The 19,149-nt window shown below is 34.6% G+C and overlaps 1 protein-coding gene across 2 annotated transcripts in view; it reads left to right on the top strand.

The window, feature by feature from the left end:
- The window catches only part of gus (splA/ryanodine receptor domain and SOCS box containing gustavus), a 114,211-nt gene that overhangs the window by 20,979 nt on the left and 74,083 nt on the right, over positions 1-19,149 (top strand). The window contains exon 2 of one of the 2 annotated variants that reach the window (XM_081994840.1): positions 1,366-1,428. Coding sequence is in view for 1 of the 2 variants with exons in the window: in XM_081994821.1 (XP_081850947.1) it covers positions 15,050-15,759 (710 nt within the window). In the remaining variant the exon portion in view is untranslated. Of the gene's footprint in view, positions 1-1,365; positions 1,429-15,040; positions 15,760-19,149 lie in introns of those variants that run through there. The other variant, XM_081994821.1, reaches the window with a different exon arrangement.

Below are 19,149 nucleotides of genomic sequence, written 5' to 3'. Positions count from 1 at the left end.
TTACAACCGTAATGACACTCGTCACGTGATTTGGTTTATTCTTCTTCCTCTTTTTCATGTGCCTGGCTCTGTCATTGTCGATTACTCTGGAGAGTGCTTTTATATCTTCTGCTATCTCAAAAGCTCACCATTTTCCTGAACTCCTGGTCACTGTCTGATGTCTCTTTCTTTTGAGAATGTTGAAAGTTGGAGAAGGCGGCGAAGTATTTTTCTCCACTGAATACGTGGCCCAGATAGGCAGATTTGGGATATTTTATTGTTGTTAGCAATTGTCGTTCTCTTCTGGCTCTTTGCAAAACTTCTTCGTTGGTCAGCAAATCGGTCCAAGAAACACGCAGCATTCTTTGATGAATCAACATCCCTAATATCTTTGATATATTAAACAGGACTGCTTTTAAGGTCCAACTTTCCACCGCATAGAGAAGAACCGACCAGAAATATAGCATCTCACCATGCGTTGTCGTAGCTTGAGATGAAGCTCAATGTTACAGAATAGAGCAAAGTATGCTCAAGTGTAAGGGAGAAGTTAGAGTGTGGGTTAAAAATTAGGTTAAAAAGATGGCCAAATGGGTGACGGGTGCATGAATGTCAAAAGAAGTGGGATGTGTCTGAGAAAGGGATAATGGTACATAAGGCTGCAGGGAAGTGAGAAGGGATTTTTGCATTGTCTTTTCAGAAAGCTCAGTTTCTAGGGTGTGGAAATTGTCCCTTTCAAGGAGCTTACATAGGCAAGAGAGCAAAACATGTAAAATAATGAGAAGAGAAAGTACTGTGAGACCATTTGAAACTGATAGTAGGAAGTAGGATGAGTTAATAATGTTACTATAGACACAACATAACATTTTGTGCGACTGTATAAATGACATACAGTTTAATAATTGCGCAAGCATTGAATTTTAAATAAATTTATAACATTTTTGTCCTCAATGTATTTTCTTGTTAGCAACCTTCTTTAACTTGACAAATGTTCAATTATCTGAGGAGATAAACTGCGCGACACAAAAAAGTATGTAGAATTGCCTACATGAATCTGCAAAGTTTATAGCTAAACACAATCAACACATTAGCATAATCCTTTAAGTTCCATTTCAGTGACACCAAATAGAGAAAAAAAAATACTTGTACTAATTGTAGCTGAGGTAATGATATTTCACTACTTAAATTCAAGGTCGCTGAAACAACAATTATTAAACAATCACCTGTAATGTGTGAAGTGACGTAACATTGTTAGTGTACTTAATTGATTAGCGATGTAATGCTATACTGTTACGTTCGAGAATGTGCCGAAGGCATTTAGTAAAATTATATTAGCCCCTCTATTTTCTATGCTATTTGATACTAAAATGCCTGTATGTTTTATTTCAGATATCCGAAAGACGTTGATTGACATGTGGATATTCCGGGATTATCTCTTATACTATGTAAAAGGTAACAACTTTGCCGTCACTATATTGCTGTAATTGACTTTTTTTAATGACGTCATTTATTAATTATTGTGGTTAATGTTTTGTTACTACAATTTGCGTTTTTAAAATGAGTTAATACGTAGTACGAAAAGTTAAACAAAAGTAATGGCGTACCTACTAAAGACAGTGATGAACTTTTGTCCTAATAATAAGGCGTCAGACTAGTATAAAATCACAAGTAAAATAAAGTCAAAATAAGACGAAGCTATTTATTATATGAGTGTTAAAAAAAGTGTATTTTTGATCTAGCGTTTTTAAAATGTCATTTCTTTTTGCCCGATCGAAGACTTTTTAAATCCACAAAGCACATGACGTTTCCACTATTTGTCTGACAATGAATGTTGCATCTACGGTGCTGCGATTCTTTCTAAAACTTTCTTGTTCTTCCGCTATGCCTAGTTGTTTTTCTAATTTATTTTTTATCCGTTAACTACTAACGGCAATATAGTAGTTTTAGAGTGTTATTCATTAAGCTTATGCCCCTATAGTTTTCTGGGTATTTCCTGTCCTTTTTAAGTATCGACAGTGAAAGGCTGTCTTTCCGTTCTTCTGGCATTTTCTCCGTTGTTATTATTTTCCAAAATAATTTTAGTAACCAAGTATGTAATGTTGGTTTTCCATACTTTATGAGCTCATTAGTGTTCCATGGGGGCCAGGCGCTTTTCTATTCATTAGGCTTTTTATTCTTGTATTTATTTCTTTTTGTGTAATTTCCGTTCTGTTAGCATTGTTGTTTGCCGCATTGCTTTCTCTATAATCTTCTTCTACTCCTCATAGATTTGTAAAATCTTTGGTCAATTGTTCCTCGGTGATGTCTTCGATACGTATAAATTTATTCATGTCACTCATTTTCAACACAATTATGGCTGTTTAGTTTTTGTGTTAATCTGTTTTGGTACAATTTAGTAGTCCTTTCATTGCTTAGGCTCATGTTCAATCGTTCTCCGGTGCCTGGTTTAATTTCTTAGAATTTATCTTTATATTTAGTTTTCTTAATACAAATCCATGGTCTGAACCTACATTAGCTGCTGACAGAGTGGGTACATCCATTATGTGTCCATTGTATTTCTCTGTTTGCTATGATATAGTTTTTGATAGATTTTGTGTTGTATAGGACAAAATATGTGTTATTTATTCGAAGATTGTTTATCAGACAGATCTATTAGTCGTTATCCATTCTCATTAAGCGTCTCTTTGTTGAACTTCTGTTTTACTCCATCCAGATTACCTATTCGCGGATTGAGATCTCCCATAATAATTGTTTTTTTTGCCATTTTTTGTTGTGTCTAGGAAGTCTTGTAGATTTTCGTAGAATTTGTTTTAAAATAATTAAATTAATGCCTTAAATATGTATCTTGGTCATTGTATGGTAGCCACTTAAGCTTGGCAACTAGTCTTATTTTAGGACGTAGATGAAATGTGTGTTTGAATTGCGTGGTTAAAGTTTTGCTACAATAATAACTCCACACTCTCTCTACAATATGTTTAAAAAATATCTAGTTGCAGCATAAAATATGATTAGTACTTTAAAACGATAAGTAAACTCAATCATGCAGCCGTTTTATTTTGGGGTGACGATAGCTTCTATCTTGTCATCCAAAAGGGTTGTTATTTCGTCACGTATTCATTTCTTGCTAAGCAATACACCGTATATTCAAAATTTAGGGCTCTGCAATTATGACCAATTTTCGTTCCGCTACAGGATTTAGCCCCGAATTTCTCCCTCATACCCTTTTGCGAGTGAGTGTTCCTATTATCCCCCACCCACCCTTCTTGTCAACCAAATGACGGCACTGGATTAATTTATGCATGTGGCTATGTAGCGTTGATGCCGTACGCAGTGTTGCTGGAGGATGAAGTATATTGTTTATTGATGTACAAAACCCCTTTACATCATATATTCGAAAATGGGTGTGTTACGTGAAAGTGTAAATGAAGCGGGAATAAATTTATCGAATAGGTAATTTGCACCGTTCCCCGCTTATTTTTGAATTTGAATTATTATTTCAAATATGCAGCATTATTCAGCCAGAACTAATAGTTCAGCGGTTCTATGTTTTCTCGCGTATATGAGAGGCTCATAATAATTATCCTGCGATTATATTGTTCGAATATTAGAGCTGCTACATAATTAATTTAGATTTAGGATTTCTTTAAGCCCCTGTTTTATGTAGCTGAAAAGTTTTATGGTAGTAAGATCGTATCTGTCGTGGCTGGCCTACACGCGAAGGAGAAATCTATTATGTGACGAGTCTAGTCCCAGAAAATCTGCAGCCTTTTAAGTAAATTAAAATAGTTTTAGCAATTTCTACTTGTTCTGTTTAGTTTGAAAAATGCATATCAATGAATAAAAAAATATAGCAGGAAGGAGCAATAGCAATCAAAGTGGGAGACAAAAATCGTTCAGTATGGCGGCCGTCATTTTCCGGTTGACACTGTCAGAAAATCAGTGACGATAATCAATCTTCTGTTGCCCACTATTCACAAAAGTGACTAGGATCAACTGTTTCCGAGATATTTCATTTATTTCAAAGCGAACCTAGGAGCATTTCCACCACTTTACATAACGAGATCATCTTTATTACCCTTACTTTAAAGTAAACGAAGTTGTTTGTAAAAAAGAACTGATTTAAAAGTAGATATTCAAACGATGACAGCAATATTATACGGCATGATGGCATAATAGCTCAAATTACAAAAACTTTGTAATCGAATTTGAAAGTACATAAATAAAAACATTGATTAATAACCTAGAAAGGAGGTTAGTAATTTAGGATTATTAGAGTGACACTTCTTACTCAATAAGCAATAGAGAAATGAACTAATTATTGGTTTGCAAGAAAGCACATGAGCGATGGCTGCCATGTTGTAGATCATTTTGCCTAAAATGGCAGTGCCAACACTAATAAGCGGGTTATGGAATAATTCCGACCTTCGATATTAGATGAGATATCATTACTTAAAAAAAAGATAGCATGTTTTAGATACGTAATTGAGTCTGAGGAAGTTTGAAGGAAATTAATGCGGATTTTACCGACGTATTTAAGGGCACTCTAGACTTCATCTAAGCTAAGTTGTGATTCGTCTGAGACAGGTTATGGGTAAAATGTCACAGTCAAATCACAACTTAGCCTAGGTAGCACTTAGGGTGCTCTTAAATATGTCGATGCAATTCGCCACTATTCTCTAAAGCGTTGAAAACTTGATTTAATTTTTTATTTTAAGATTGTTTACCTCAAAAGAACGTTAAACTGTTTTTAATCGAGATGAGGTGCAATATAAGGTGTGATCGCTACGCTCACTAGAGAGGAAGTTATCGGACGATCGAAATGGTTCACCTTCATTCAGTTTAATTCAACATCCTGTGCTAGAAGAAAACTAACTCCGATAATGGATCCGATTAATGAATCAATAAATAGCTAATTTAATAGACTTCTCCAGAGGCATAATTGTCTGACGTACACAATGAAATATTCGTCAATCATGAAGCGGAAAGTCTCGTCATGCCTAGAGCGAGCCTGCCGTACATGATTTAGACCATCAGTTATTAGATAATGATAATTCCTTATTGCCTGCAGAAGCGAAGGATAAATTACATGTTACTTTTACTGACATTCATAATATTACGCTAAATATAGCAACGAAACTATAGTCGTGGTTAACGAAAGTAAAAGCGGATTTCGGTCAAAAATTGGTGGCACTAGAAGACAATCTACTTTCGACTGGTACTTCGAAGGTGAGAGCGAATATCGCTCGATTTAAAAGGAAACATTATGAAATTGGTTTTAAAAAATTCGTTCAGCTTTGTAAATTTTTCATGGTGTAGTTGTACCGACTACTGTTTCCTTGTCAAGTTACCTGATGGATGTTTAATAACCAAATTTCGAAATTTTGAAAGCTGAAAAATATCTTTATTTTCAGAATACCTTTTGCTTTTAATAGCCAAGAAGTGCAGTTATTTTTTTGGTTCCCGAGACGTTCACATTTTACGATCTTTTGCCATTTTTAATTCGATTATAAGCGCAATTAATTTTTTTTATTCAGAATTTTGCCGAGTGAGATATACTTTCATTTAAATTAGTTAAGATTTTTTTGCATTTTTATAGTTTGTCGCAGTCTAAAGGTCCGTTTTCACGCTCATGCAATTTGCGCCAATTGGCTTGTGCATGCAAATTTGCACAAGTAAATTGTTGCGTGTGAATGGAAGCATGATGCTTGCGCAGTCGAAAAAGTTTGGCTTGAATAAAATCTGTTCTGCCAGATAATTTGCATGCGGTTGGCACAAATGCATGAACGTGTAAACGACACTCCAACTCGACGCATGCTCAGTAGTAGCGTATTCTTTGTTTTGACTTGTTCTGACCTACACCTTGCACGTGACTTGTGTATTTCCGTTGCCTGTAACTAATGCTGTAATTTATTTTGTCTGTGTTGATTGTTGGTTACTAAACAATGTCAAAAAAAGAAAAAGAATTCATTACAGAATTTATTGAACTATATAAATCTTTTCCTTGCCTTTGGAAAATTAAATCCAAAGAATATAGCGATAGAAATGCAAAATCACAGGCTTATGATATTCTTGCTGAGAAAATGCAGACTGTGGACAGAAGTGCAAATAGAGAAATATCAATTTGCGCAAATTGCTTGAGCGTGAAAATGCACCCAACAATTCAGTTTTACTTGTGCCAATTGACTTGCACAAATCAACTTGCGCAAATTGCATGAGCGTGAAAACGGACCTTAAGTGAGCAGTTTCGTGGTAATAGTTTTTGTGACTTGACGCCTTTTAAATATAGCGCAGTTACTTTTCACATGTAGTCTTTGTAATGAGCGATAAATGCCGATGATCACAACACGCATTACTTTTAAATAATACATAATATACTATGTTACCATATCTGCCTACAAAAAAAAAATTGTATGGAGAATGTATTACAGGGTAGACCATAAGTACTGTTAAATAGAGCTTGGGCTGTTTTCTGACATAAAAATGTTGCGTTCTATCTGAAATCCTATGCCCAAAGTTGATATCAAAATAGATACAGGATGTTAAAGTTGAGATTTTATTTGCAAATTATTGAAAATTGGTTTAGGAGAGTTTTTCCAATCCATTTTATTCTATTTGATAGCTACTTGCAACCATCTCGGCTGCTTAAAAAGGCACCAACATTTTTCTACACACCTGAAATGACTGTTAACCCTTTAATCATATTAGCATACGTAAATTTAAAACATCCAAAATCTCGAACACGGTAAAGTTTTAAGATCCAAAACTTGCAGACCTTTTTTTACGTAAAAAGCATATTAGAATCATATTGTAGAGCTCAGGGTGCTTATTCTATAGGAGCCTAGTGAGATGAGATGAGATTTCTCTCATGGTTCAGACCATAGAAGAGAAATCTCATCTCAGCTCACTAGGCTCCTATAGAATAAGCACCCAGGCAAGTTGCACTTTGAAAAAAAATGTAAAAGGAGAAAAGAAAATTGTAAACAGGATTAGGACAATTGGAGATGGTGAAGAGAGTTATAGTAAAGGACAAAAAAAAATGTTGAATACTTTTGACAAAAGTATTAAGATAAATCCAACAAACCGTATATCGTTGAAATCGTCTCGACGTGCTCTAATATCTAAGTTGAATAATATACATGGTGTTCCATTTAAAAAAACATAAGTTTGGCCTGTCACACTTTTTTGGGACATCCTGTATAATTCAAGAAAGTTATCTTGAAATCTTTAGAACTACAACTTTTGTTTAAACATTTTTTTTCTAAAATCATAAACAAAAAAGTTAAAGGGGGGACAAAGGAGGGAAAAATGAGACAACCTATGTTACTACGTTTTTTATTTTTCATTTCAGCAAAAAAATATTTGTATTTTAACAAAACTTAGTGAAAGTTTTCTTTCAGTATCTCGAGTAACCTTATATTTTTCAAATTAAATAAATCAAGAATACCCAAATCACTTATGTGTCCCATTCTACAGGATATTCCAAATGTTTCGAAACCAAGTTGGAAACGGTCTACCTTTTTCCACAAGGTGAATGCTACAAAGTTGGAATTTCAAAATACAAAATTCTTAGATTATTTATAAGTGACACATAACACTTTTGAACCGTAGGAAATTTATAATTGTTCAGTCCTTTGATTACGTAAAGCTATTTTTCCTGATGACGGTGCTGGTAAAATGACTGTTGTGGCAACTATTTTGTTTTGAAATAATAATTGAGTTATGTATAATTTTTATACTTGATTCATCTTTCAAGTTCATACAAAAAATAAATATTCTTGGTAAAGAGACTGTAATGCAAATCGACAGGAAACTATTAATTTACAGAAAAATAGTACGATAACACATCATTTCAATAACATATTATGAATAGGTAGGTATATCAAAGTGACTGTAGAAAAGATAATTTTTTTAGAAAGGTGTCAGCTGTTTAATGACTTTCAAGTACCATTGAAACTGCGTTGGCATCTGCAAGGTTTTCCTAACCATTTCCCGGTCTCTTCTGTTAGTTTTACAAATTATAAGAACAAATTAATGTCTTGAACGTTAATTCACTTTTCCTTAAATACTTCACACGCTCTTACTTAACGTGATTTCGTCTTGTATAAATAAATCCTCAAATTAGTGGCGTAAATCTTAATGACGTGCACACACATTCGACTAGTCAAAAGTCGAAGGAAAAGAACCGCAAATAGATTGCCGATTGGTTACAAAATAACAATTGTATATGGTAAATTATAGTTGGTTACTTTTTCTTTCGCTTTTCAGCACCTTTCGGTTCCTGTCTCCTTTTACTAAATGCCTTCACGCGTTTCTTATTTGCGTACGACACTTTTAAACTAATTAATTTTATATCAATCGTACGCAAACTTTAGTTTTCCTTTCTAATTTAAATATATTCGGATCGAATGAAGAAATACTAGTGGAAATTGCTTCATTTCTGAAAGTTGAATGATTGTTGGTCTACTGAGGTAGACTTGACCTCCTCGCCTGGATTAGTTTGTTATGTCCTACATTTTAGTATTTTGTTTATACTGGTTGTTCAATAATTATACCGGCAAACTGTCACATTTCACCCTAAACACATTTGTTCGCAATGGTTTCGTTCGCAAGTTACAGAATGCAGAAGTTTTCAGATATGCGAGAAACAAAGTTGCAAAAAAATGACGTCATTTTAGAAATATAAAATTCCATCTATAAATATATGGTGATAATTAACCTTTTTTAAGATTCTGTGACCTGGGTATTAAAACAGCTAAATCTAAAATTCAGTAACATATACAATAAATACTAAGCTGAGAAATTTGGTTTGCTCGACCGCTAAAACCACATTTCAGTCAGTCAGTTCAGTGGTACAAAATTAATTAAACAAAACTATCAATTTAGATAGCAAATAGCAATAGTCAATTCAAAAGGTGTGGCTGGAGTTTGAGTGTGAAAAGCTGAAGTAAATCTTGCTTGATAACTCCTTTACAGCTGTGCAAATTACAGGCAAATCAGTTTCCTTTGTTGTAGTTTAGAGGATACAGATGTTTGTTCTGCTAGGAGTATGGAACTTAAGATGTTCCAACCTGTCCTAGGAGTACGGAACTTCTGATGTTTCAGCCCTATCCTAGGACCCTTTAGAAAGCAAAGAAATGAGTAAGACCTCTGGACTCTCGCTCAAACGATTAGATGGTTGTAAAGGGTAGGTCTTTTCCCTGTCACTAATTGCTCAGAAGAATATAATCTAAAGCACATTGATTCCAAAAGAAAAGGAAACTTACCCCAGTTGCAAAGGAAAGCACTAAAAAAAAGCGTAAAGCGACTATACTCAAGCACTCACTAAATCCTCACTCAATGAGACAAATGAAGAGATGAAGAGGTTAAAGTTAGGCTTGTGTTTGCAGCTAGATTCGCCGGTCAAGAGAAAATGGCTTCCACGCGTTTAAAAAGCTTGTAGACAAACGGTAACACGGTGGGGACTATCGAAGCTAACCAAATCTTCCAGAGCACGTTTTTATCCACAAAACAGCATAAAACAGGAAACAGATTAAAAAACTAATTCAAAATAAACTCAAGTTGGCAGCTGGACTAAACTGAGAGACAGTATTCTGACAACGACAGCCCGCTTACAGCAGCAAAGTGAAGTTAACTAATTGAAATGAAAGATGGAGAAAAATGCAGTGGAAGGTTATAAAATTGACAATATAATTCAAAACCAAATTGACGAGAGGAACTGTAATTTGGAAACAAGAGTAAAACCAAAATAAAGATTACTTCAAGTAAGTCATTAAGGAAGAAATTTAACCATAACAATACAAAAAAGTCGATTTCATTATTCAAAATTTATTTCATAATTTTGTATGTCATAATTTTGACTTAACTGAGAGACAGTATTCTGACAACGACAGCCCGCTTACAGCAGCAAAGTGAAGTTAACTAATTGAAATGAAAGATGGAGAAAAATGCAGTGGAAGGTTATAAAATTGACAATATAATTCAAAACCAAATTGACGAGAGGAACTGTAATTTGGAAACAAGAGTAAAACCAAAATAAAGATTACTTCAAGTAAGTCATTAAGGAAGAAATTTAACCATAACAATACAAAAAAGTCGATTTCATTATTCAAAATTTATTTCATAATTTTGTATGTCATAATTTTGACTTAACTGAGAGACAGTATTCTGACAACGACAGCCCGCTTACAGCAGCAAAGTGAAGTTAACTAATTGAAATGAAAGATGGAGAAAACTGCAGTGGAAGGTTATAAAAATGACAACTATAATTCAAAACCAAATTGACGAGAGGAACTGTATTTGGAAACAAGGGTAAAACCAAAATAAAGATGACTTCAAGTAAGTCATTAAGGAAGAAATTTAACCATAACAATACAAAAAAGTCGATTTCATTATTCAAAATTTATTTCATAATTTTGTATGTTCGTAACTAAACAACTACTACTACTTATACAGCAACTACTACACACTACATACTACAACTACTACTTTATACAGCAAACTTGGATTATTTTCTGATACACTATCTAGCTCTGAAATATGACTCATTTATCGTGAAACACCCTGTATAAATAACGTCCATATTGACCAATTTTTTGACAGATTTACAAGTGGATAGTTTCGTCCAGGTCCGTATCTTAAAAATTAAAGTTGATGATGATTTCTAATAAACAAAACGTTAGAACTGAAAACTAGAATTATTTTCTTGAATAGTGTAAAAAAGTGCCTCCAGAAAGTACGATTGCTTTTTCACAATAATAAATAATAGTGGTAAAAATATAAAAAAGAAATTTTTTGGTTGTAATAAAAGTTTTAATTTTTTTTACAACATAAATCCTACAAAAAACGAATGTGTCTGGTATATTGATATAACATCAGTTTTTTTTAAAGTTGTTTTTGGTTGACATCCATTTGGTTTCTGAAATTTCAACACCTTGTAGTACAAAGACTTTAGCTAACAAATTATTGGGTAAAACATATTATTGGACATCCAGGACGTATTCCTGCTGCTTAATTTAAAAATTATTTTGAAAACTGTTTTGAAGCAACGGATTTTCAACACGTTTTGACAACCACGCATTTCAGTATTCATTTTCCGTGGCTGTAATACGGTGGCGCGCCCTTTATAAAAGAAGGTTTGTTCGAATCAATACGCAGAGTCTGCGCCACTGACGCCCTTACAGTCGCTATCAACGACATACGGTATTACCGAACACTCCTAAATGACTGGAGGATTTTTACAAGGGTTTGTCCATGATTAGCGGACTTTCCTTATATCTCCGGGACCTTGTCCGGCACCCAAATCGAATTTTAGGGGTGTTATATGAAAATGATTTTATTTAAATTACTCCGCTGATTTACCACTAAAAATTCAATTTTTAAAATTTATGTAACAAGGCCCTAACTGTAGCTGACTTTATTTCTTTAAAATTGTTACTAACAATCAAAGAATTTTATTCGTTTTTTTCGTGTTCCGGATTGTTCAGGTTATCTGTAGTGGAAATGACGTAAAACGTTGATTTTCCAGAGCTAACCTCTATTAAAAGCGTTGGCAGGAATTCTACGTCGCATTTTCCATGCGAGAAATGGGAGCGACCTAGAAATTAAAAGATTTAATGTGACTTTGTTTTACGTTTTTCGGCACGACGAACACCAAACTGGAATATATGTTTGTCGCTCTAAACTCTAAATGACATTTTTTATGTGGAAGTAATACAGAAACACCAGAATAATTCGCCTTTTAGATATTACGCGAGACAGGTGAATCTGGTTTTTAACAAATGCACAAACGCCAGCTCTGATTTGACAACGGTGCCCAGACGAATTTCTTTTTTCTTTTGGAAGAGTGCTGTCTGGATACAAATATACAAGGGTTGAACGACTGCCAACCCCTGTTATGATAGCGATAGTGGCTGCCATGTTGCCACATTGAGATTAAAGTTGCATACAATATTGCATAGGCATTGGAAAATGGATTTCTTTTCATATTATGCTCAGCTATTGATGTGTTGTCCTGTTTCTGTAGTTTGCATTTATGAACTACGTTTGGTCTCAAACATCAGAGCAAAGGAGCTCAAGGACTCCTTTATCGACTTTTAACTTTTCTTTGTTTCCCTGTCTTGCAAATGACTGTCTAAATATGAGAAAACGAAATTTTTACCAAAGTTTTTACTATTTTCTAGAAAATTGATATTTGGCTCCAAATAAGCGTTTACAACATTTTATTTCAAATGAACGAAATATGTGTATAAACGTTACCTAAGAACTAAATGTTAATATAAGTTTTATACTTAACCATCATCGAAAGTAGTTAATTGACTGACTATATTTTATTTACTATGTCCGTGGTAAAATTTTTATAATGACAATAACGTGTATGTTTAATAGTGATGCGACCATTACGATTTCGATTAATTCACGATTATTACCGTTTTACGATTAATCGTAATCGATAAAACAATTTACGACTCTGTTAATGTAATAGTACCCACACTTGGTTGTAACTTTACATATCTAAATTTTCGTTGCCATATACAGAGTGATTGGCAAATGAATTCGTTTATTTTTTTATTTTTGAGTTTATAAAGGTAGAACATGTCTCGTTTTTGAAATGCTGGACACTTTTACTTATACTTCGTGTATGAGAAGGTCTTACAGAATCAAATTGCTTTTTTTTTTTGTTCTATACGTTTTCATCTAATCAGTAATAATAATTTATATTGGTATATTTGTATTTTTTCTTTAATTTTTGACTAATTAGTTAGTAATAAATAACTAGTTAGGCAGCTGAATTTGAGGCAACTCCTTTGGAATAAGTATTAGCTTCATATTCTATAGATGAAGAAGAAGAAGTGATAGAAGTAGCTTAGAATGGATAATATGTCGTAAATGTATTATCGTTATTCATCACATCTTGGTTCAGTAAATGTTTTTGAACCTACAGGTTTCTGTTTTTAAGATTTGTTAGGAACCATAATTTGTTTGTACTTTTTCAAATGTCTGAAGAACTAAAATAGGTACAAAATAAAATCGAAGATTGAAATAAAACAAACAAAACAATACAAATGCTCTCAATTTTACATATTCCGATACAAGGAAGTTTGGCTATACACATATCAAAAAACCTACACTTTTAGTATTTTATTATCAGGCTTTTCTTCATGGCTAGTGATGACCTCGTTTAATAGATAATTTTAAAATATTTAGGGTAAGTTGGGGTAAGATTGCGTATAGGGCGTGAGATCGAACAACAACCCTTGAATCTACGTATATGAGAAAATATCATACCCCTCTACCTTATACGATAGTAAAGCAAACATCCTTTTATCCTCGCTTCTATCAGGATGTCGTCATCATCGATACGTTGGTCTAAAATTGAATCAGTATTTATGAATTTTTAAATATTTTGATTAATCAATAATATAATATTCGTTTGAAGGATGACTAGTTAAAAATATGTATATTAGTAGATCAATACTCAATTTAAACGATATTATTCCAGTTTCGTACCTAAATGATCATCATCATCACGGAGTAGTGTTATCAGGAACACTCCGACTTATGGCTGAGAACTACAGGGTTGGCTCACTCCAAGGAGTTTATTAGGGGGCCCTCTAAGAACAGGACCAACAATCTCCTGCAACTCAGCAGACCACACCAGCTAAGGGCTAACTTGCACTGGATAGGCCTGGCGGAAGACGCCGAATGCCTCTGGTGTATGGAAGATGACGAGTCGGTCGCGCATCTACTGTGCAGATGTCCGGCTCTGGCCAACTACAGGACTTCCGTATTTGAACGGGCGGATGTACGCCCAGGAGACATGGACAACCTCTCATCCAGAGCAGTTCGGTTCCTCAGGGAGTTGAGTATTCTGGATGAGCTTGAACTTGTGTGAGCCACAATAAACCTGCGGTCTGCGGACTCTCGATACATAACTAACTAACCTAAATGATGCATTTCAACGCTTCAAATAGTTTATACATTGCCATCGATCAGTAAAGCTTCCTTACTGTTCTTGATTTTTAAGCCCAGTTGTACAGGGTGGTCAACTAAGAATGCGAGATACTGTAATTGGGAAAGTATTCAACATAGAGGTTTGCGGCAAGTAAGAAGTAATAACTAAAAAGGTCAAGAGAAACACATTTAAAATATTTTTGTAGTTCTAACGTTGCTACTTTTTCTTTGTCAGCCTTTATTTATCCCCTGCTGGATATAAGCCTATTTCAGATTTTTCCATGTGTCTCTATCCCATGTAAGTTCTTTTCAGGTGAAATATCGATTATTTAGCTCAATATTAATAATATTTTTTATTATAATGGTGTCTTCGTATATCAAAATGTAAATTCTGGCAAAAAAATTGGTTAGTTAAAAATAAGTCACTTCGCCATTAAAAATAAATGATATGCCGTGGGCAGTTTATCGAAAATTCGATTTCGTGGTGCCATTCACCACGAACTAATTCTGTTGCGTGAGCAAAAAATCCAAATGAGACTAATTTGATTTATAGATACACTTTTTTGTCGAACCTAAGAAATTAAACAGATGGCATAATTTTACATTTAAATTGTTATTAATTGGATACTTGACACCGATTGCATTGCAGCATTGCAAATTTCCAAAAAACTTTTTTATTCTACGCAACTTGACAATGTCGTAAATTTCGCACCCTCCATGTGAATCTCCCCGTTGGCATTGAGCGAAAAGGCGCAGGCGAACTCTACATGGTTGCCATTGTTAGAAAAATTAGAGTAAAGTTTTCATATAGTTTAAACTGTATATGTTTTTGTGTTTTTTTTTGTTTTGACGTGCTTGTTGTTGCATCACATTTGTCCGTAAAATTGTAGCTGAAACAGCCAACATGTGGAACATATGTACGAGATCTCTCTCTCTCCGTGCGACATGATATTAATAAAATAAAAAGTTTTCACTTTCGTCGTGGCGGTCTGCCGTGTCTCGTAATCTCGTTCTCATTATTTCACAAACATATTCCGATTGCGGCGGTCTAGCGTTTCCGTGTTGCGTCCGTAGATTAGACAAATAGGTAATGAATGGTGCCGCCCCCATCGTTCAACATAAAATGGTTAATTTGTTTTGGGTGGAAAATCCTTTCAGACAAATGCATATTTGCATATCGTTGCCAAAATATTCGGTCCGAGTGCAAGTTGACAACACTGTGTGGCCCCACCGACACCGCGAGGCGGCGGACTCTTTCCCCTCGCTCCTCGATGCCGATTTCGCTCCAACCTCGTTGCAATCATCAGTTCTGGCGGGTCCTGCGGTCATGTTAACGTCTTCCCTGCAATTACCAACTGGACGAGTTTTTTACAATAACACCCAACCAATCATCCGCAACAACATAAACCTAACTCAGACCGCCGCCCGCCCGCCCACCGGACCTTTTACCGCCGCCACAAATTCGCCGGTACTCGTTTACGGTACGCTCGGACTCAAAAGTGTGAGTGTCAGTGCCCCCCCACCTCATCAGTTGCAGTGGGTTCAGATTCCTGGTTCAAGTCTGGGAACCGATAAGACTACTTTGGGGAATTTCCATCAGCTGGCTGCCGCCGTTTTTCCTGGAGGGGATAAGTTTTTGTATGTTTGGGGTGTAGGCGGCCAGGTGGTGTGGGTACCGGCCGTATTTCCCTCCGGTGCTTGTTTTCTACGTCAGCAGGGACTTCAGTACTGTTATTTCGGCCAAGGACAATATTCATTCAATATTAGACTGACCGGAACCGTTTCAGGGAGGGGAGTCGGAACTCCTGTCAGTCTCGGGGTTATGGAGACTAGGTGCGTTTTTGAATTTTTAATTATTTCCATTTTAATATTAATAATCCTACACATTTAGTACTAAACAGGGTAAGCCATCCTTCTCCCAAAAATTGGGAGAAGTGCCGAATCAGAATACGTGAAAACAAGAGTTTCAGATGGGAATCATTTTAAGCCAAATTTGCATGCATTTTTTCATAATAGCCAAAGTATTTGAGCTAACAAAAATTTGCATTTTTCACGCTTTATACAGGGTCTCCCATAAGTAATGGTAAATAATTTAATGGCGGCTTTCCGGGATCAAAATTATTCGAGTTATTTCTCACTTGCAATGAGAAATGAGCTAAATTCCATCCTCCAAGAAGATGACAAATTGCAATGATGTATGGCACCGAATATTTTAACTGCGAATATCTCGAAAACGGTTGATCTTAAGGATACCAACTAAGTATACCTCTTCTGTTCAGAAAATATTGGATAACAGATACTCGGATGTCAGTTGTCATTTCGCTTTACCAGAAAAAAGTTAGAGCGATTTTAAAGCAAATCATTTATTGTAGATGGCGCCCCCTATAAGCTGGCTTAAAACTGAGTAGATAATACCTAGTTTTAGCGAAAAACTCCAAGTGGATCGCGCGTTATTCGAAAAAGTGCATTTTAAAAAAATAACTTTGATCACCTGTATTTTTGTTTCCGTTAACTTTTCATCTAAGGTAAGTTGTGCTAAATCGTATTATTTTGACCCATTAAATTATTTTCCATTACTTATGGGACACCCTGTATAACTTGTCCTTCTAGAAATCTTGCATAAGTTACTTACTGAATTCCCATCATGCACAATAAACTTTCTAAGGTTTTATACAAACCAATAAGACGGATTGCAATATGCATATTGATACATCCCATTGTGATGGTATCAACCGATGCCTGGCTGTATAGGTACATTGATTTGAAATTTTGTGGTTAAGAAAATGTCATTTTAAAGATTAGTCCGAATAGTTTAGGTAGCCTAAAAAAAGCAAAAATTTGAAACATTTTAGATGTAGCTAATTAATGATAAAAACACATTTTGGTTGACCTTTTACCCTTTCAACGAGCTTTCCAGACGAGTCTTCCAGACTTAAACTCCTTTTTTTAGAGGGGGAGGGTACAGAAAAAGTACCATAACGTAGACGCTTTCATTATATCCCCTCGATCTAGAAACTGAAATGAATGAACCTGAACTGTCACATTCTATCGACTCTTCTTCTGAGAATTTCGTTCCTTGGTTAGTGAAGAAGAAATGTAATTATTTCAATTATTTAGACCTTGTTTTCCTTTTCGGACATTTGAAAAGTAGAGTTTATAGTACAAAACCAAACTGAATATACCTCTTTTACGTATGTATTACATAATGTCAATAAGAGTGAACGTCAGTTTTTTTAGAAGAAACGGTTAAGCCTAAGTAGAGCTGTTTGTAAAAAAAAATTAGTCAAAGCGCACAAAGGAACCCAATCATGTTGTCATAATTTTATAGACACCGAATCAATTTTTTGTATTTTTGGTTTAAAATGTAATTTGGTACAACTTGGAACCCATGTCTGATTCAAAATTTATGAAATATAATAAGCTTAAGTGGTTCAAATAATGACAGACCAATAAAAAAAATAAGGGTTTCAACTCAATTCATTAGTAGCATCTGTGTACAGCCAAATGCCATTTTATTTGTTATGACAAAACGAATAAAAAAAACTTTGAAAATATGAAAAATACTGTCTCTACCAGAAACAAATAATAACGATCATATTGCTTTTTTATAAACTGCAACAATTTGTGGCAAAGATACGTTTTACCACCAGATTTACCCTAGAAAGCAGTATACATACAATGACCAACAGGAAATTGCAATTACTCTAATCAAGTTCAATAGCGCCGCTTTAATAATAAATTCTAATTGCCTGCGTTAGTCCTCATAATGAGATTGATAAATTTATTTCATTAGCTAGAACGTTGTTTAAATATTCGGTAGTAACCGACCGTTATTGTAATAATTATGGTTAACTGAATACGCCAACGAGTTTACCTATTAATTCCATTGATACTATGTTAATTGTTTATTTCAATGTTAAATTCGCTGTTTAGTCTTGAAATTTGCATAGCACGTACCCGCTAACTGTTGCGAATAATAAAGCTGGCCTCCTGCCAAAATAGAGCCGCTATTTACATTAAAATTTTTGCTGGATTCTACGGAATTCTAGATTAGTTTCAATGTCTTTATTTCATACAGAGATTAGTCCAGGATCAAGTTAACTGCAGCGGAATTTCGGAAAAAGTGAGAGACAATGGGGGTCTCCCATGATTTTTTTATTTCATATTTAAGAATAACAAGCAAGAAAATAATACACTTTTTTTATTTTTGAAAATACTAACTTAAAATCCAATTTTTTTTTAAACTGCTCAGTTAAAGCCCGCTAGTCGTTAGGTTTATTTTAACGAAGGACGAAAAAATACTGTCTCATGTTATCGTTTTGTGCATTGCGTCCCATAGTAATATCAATATGAAAAGTTCGAAGGTTTAATCGAGGTTTTAATGAAATAAGCGGCAGTAATAAGATGTTTGCCTTTAAATTATAGAATAATTTTTTTAAAACTAACGTAAACAAATAACATACCTTTACTAATACTCACTTCTCTTTGATGCTTTTGGTAACGTTGTAAAAGAACGCACAGCCACGGCGCTAAGCCTTTTGTGCTGTTTTTCATTGCTAAATAGTGTATCCTCCTCTATCAAAAAATGTCATTGAAGCAGTACAGAAATATTTTAGCAACTGATAAAAACTAAATTTCTTTCTTTTAATTTCTATTCTTCTAATAGTGTATAAAAAATGGGTGGGTGTCTTTGAATGTCAAAAACTTATTTAACAAAACATTTTTTAAAAGTTTTTACCGAACCAACTGTATTACACAAAGGTAGATAGATATTATCCTTATCTCACCAGGACAAATATGTTTGAACACAAGGATGTTTATGGGTGAAACCAGTGCATTCGGAATCAAGAATGTTCATTTTTTTTTTTTTAAGGGTGAGTGTCTTAACTTGTGTAAGATGACTACGTTGACACACCCTAAAAAATACGTTCTCAGACTTGCTTGGTAATGAAACAGCATTCCTTAAAGGATCATAGTGATTTTTATACCATCATAACGCGTAGGTTGCGTAGGGTGACAGCTTCAGAAGCAACAGTTAATAAAATGGCTTAAGTATGCTAATAGCTAGACAAGAAAACTGTGCATGTGAATGGCCGCGATGCTCCAGACAAATTTACTACCTCAGACCTTCGCAATAAACACGCATTTAAAACTACTACTAACACAGAATGAAGCGACTGGTTTATGTGCATAACAAATGGTTAAATTGCTAAAATCGGTTAA

Source organism: Ips typographus, linkage group LG1 (genome assembly GCF_016097725.1).
Source record: "Ips typographus isolate SLU linkage group LG1, UJ_Ityp_2.0, whole genome shotgun sequence".
Taxonomy (NCBI): domain Eukaryota; kingdom Metazoa; phylum Arthropoda; class Insecta; order Coleoptera; family Curculionidae; genus Ips; species Ips typographus.
Note: the sequence above shows the minus strand (reverse complement) of the source record. Positions and strands in the feature narration are given on the sequence as shown.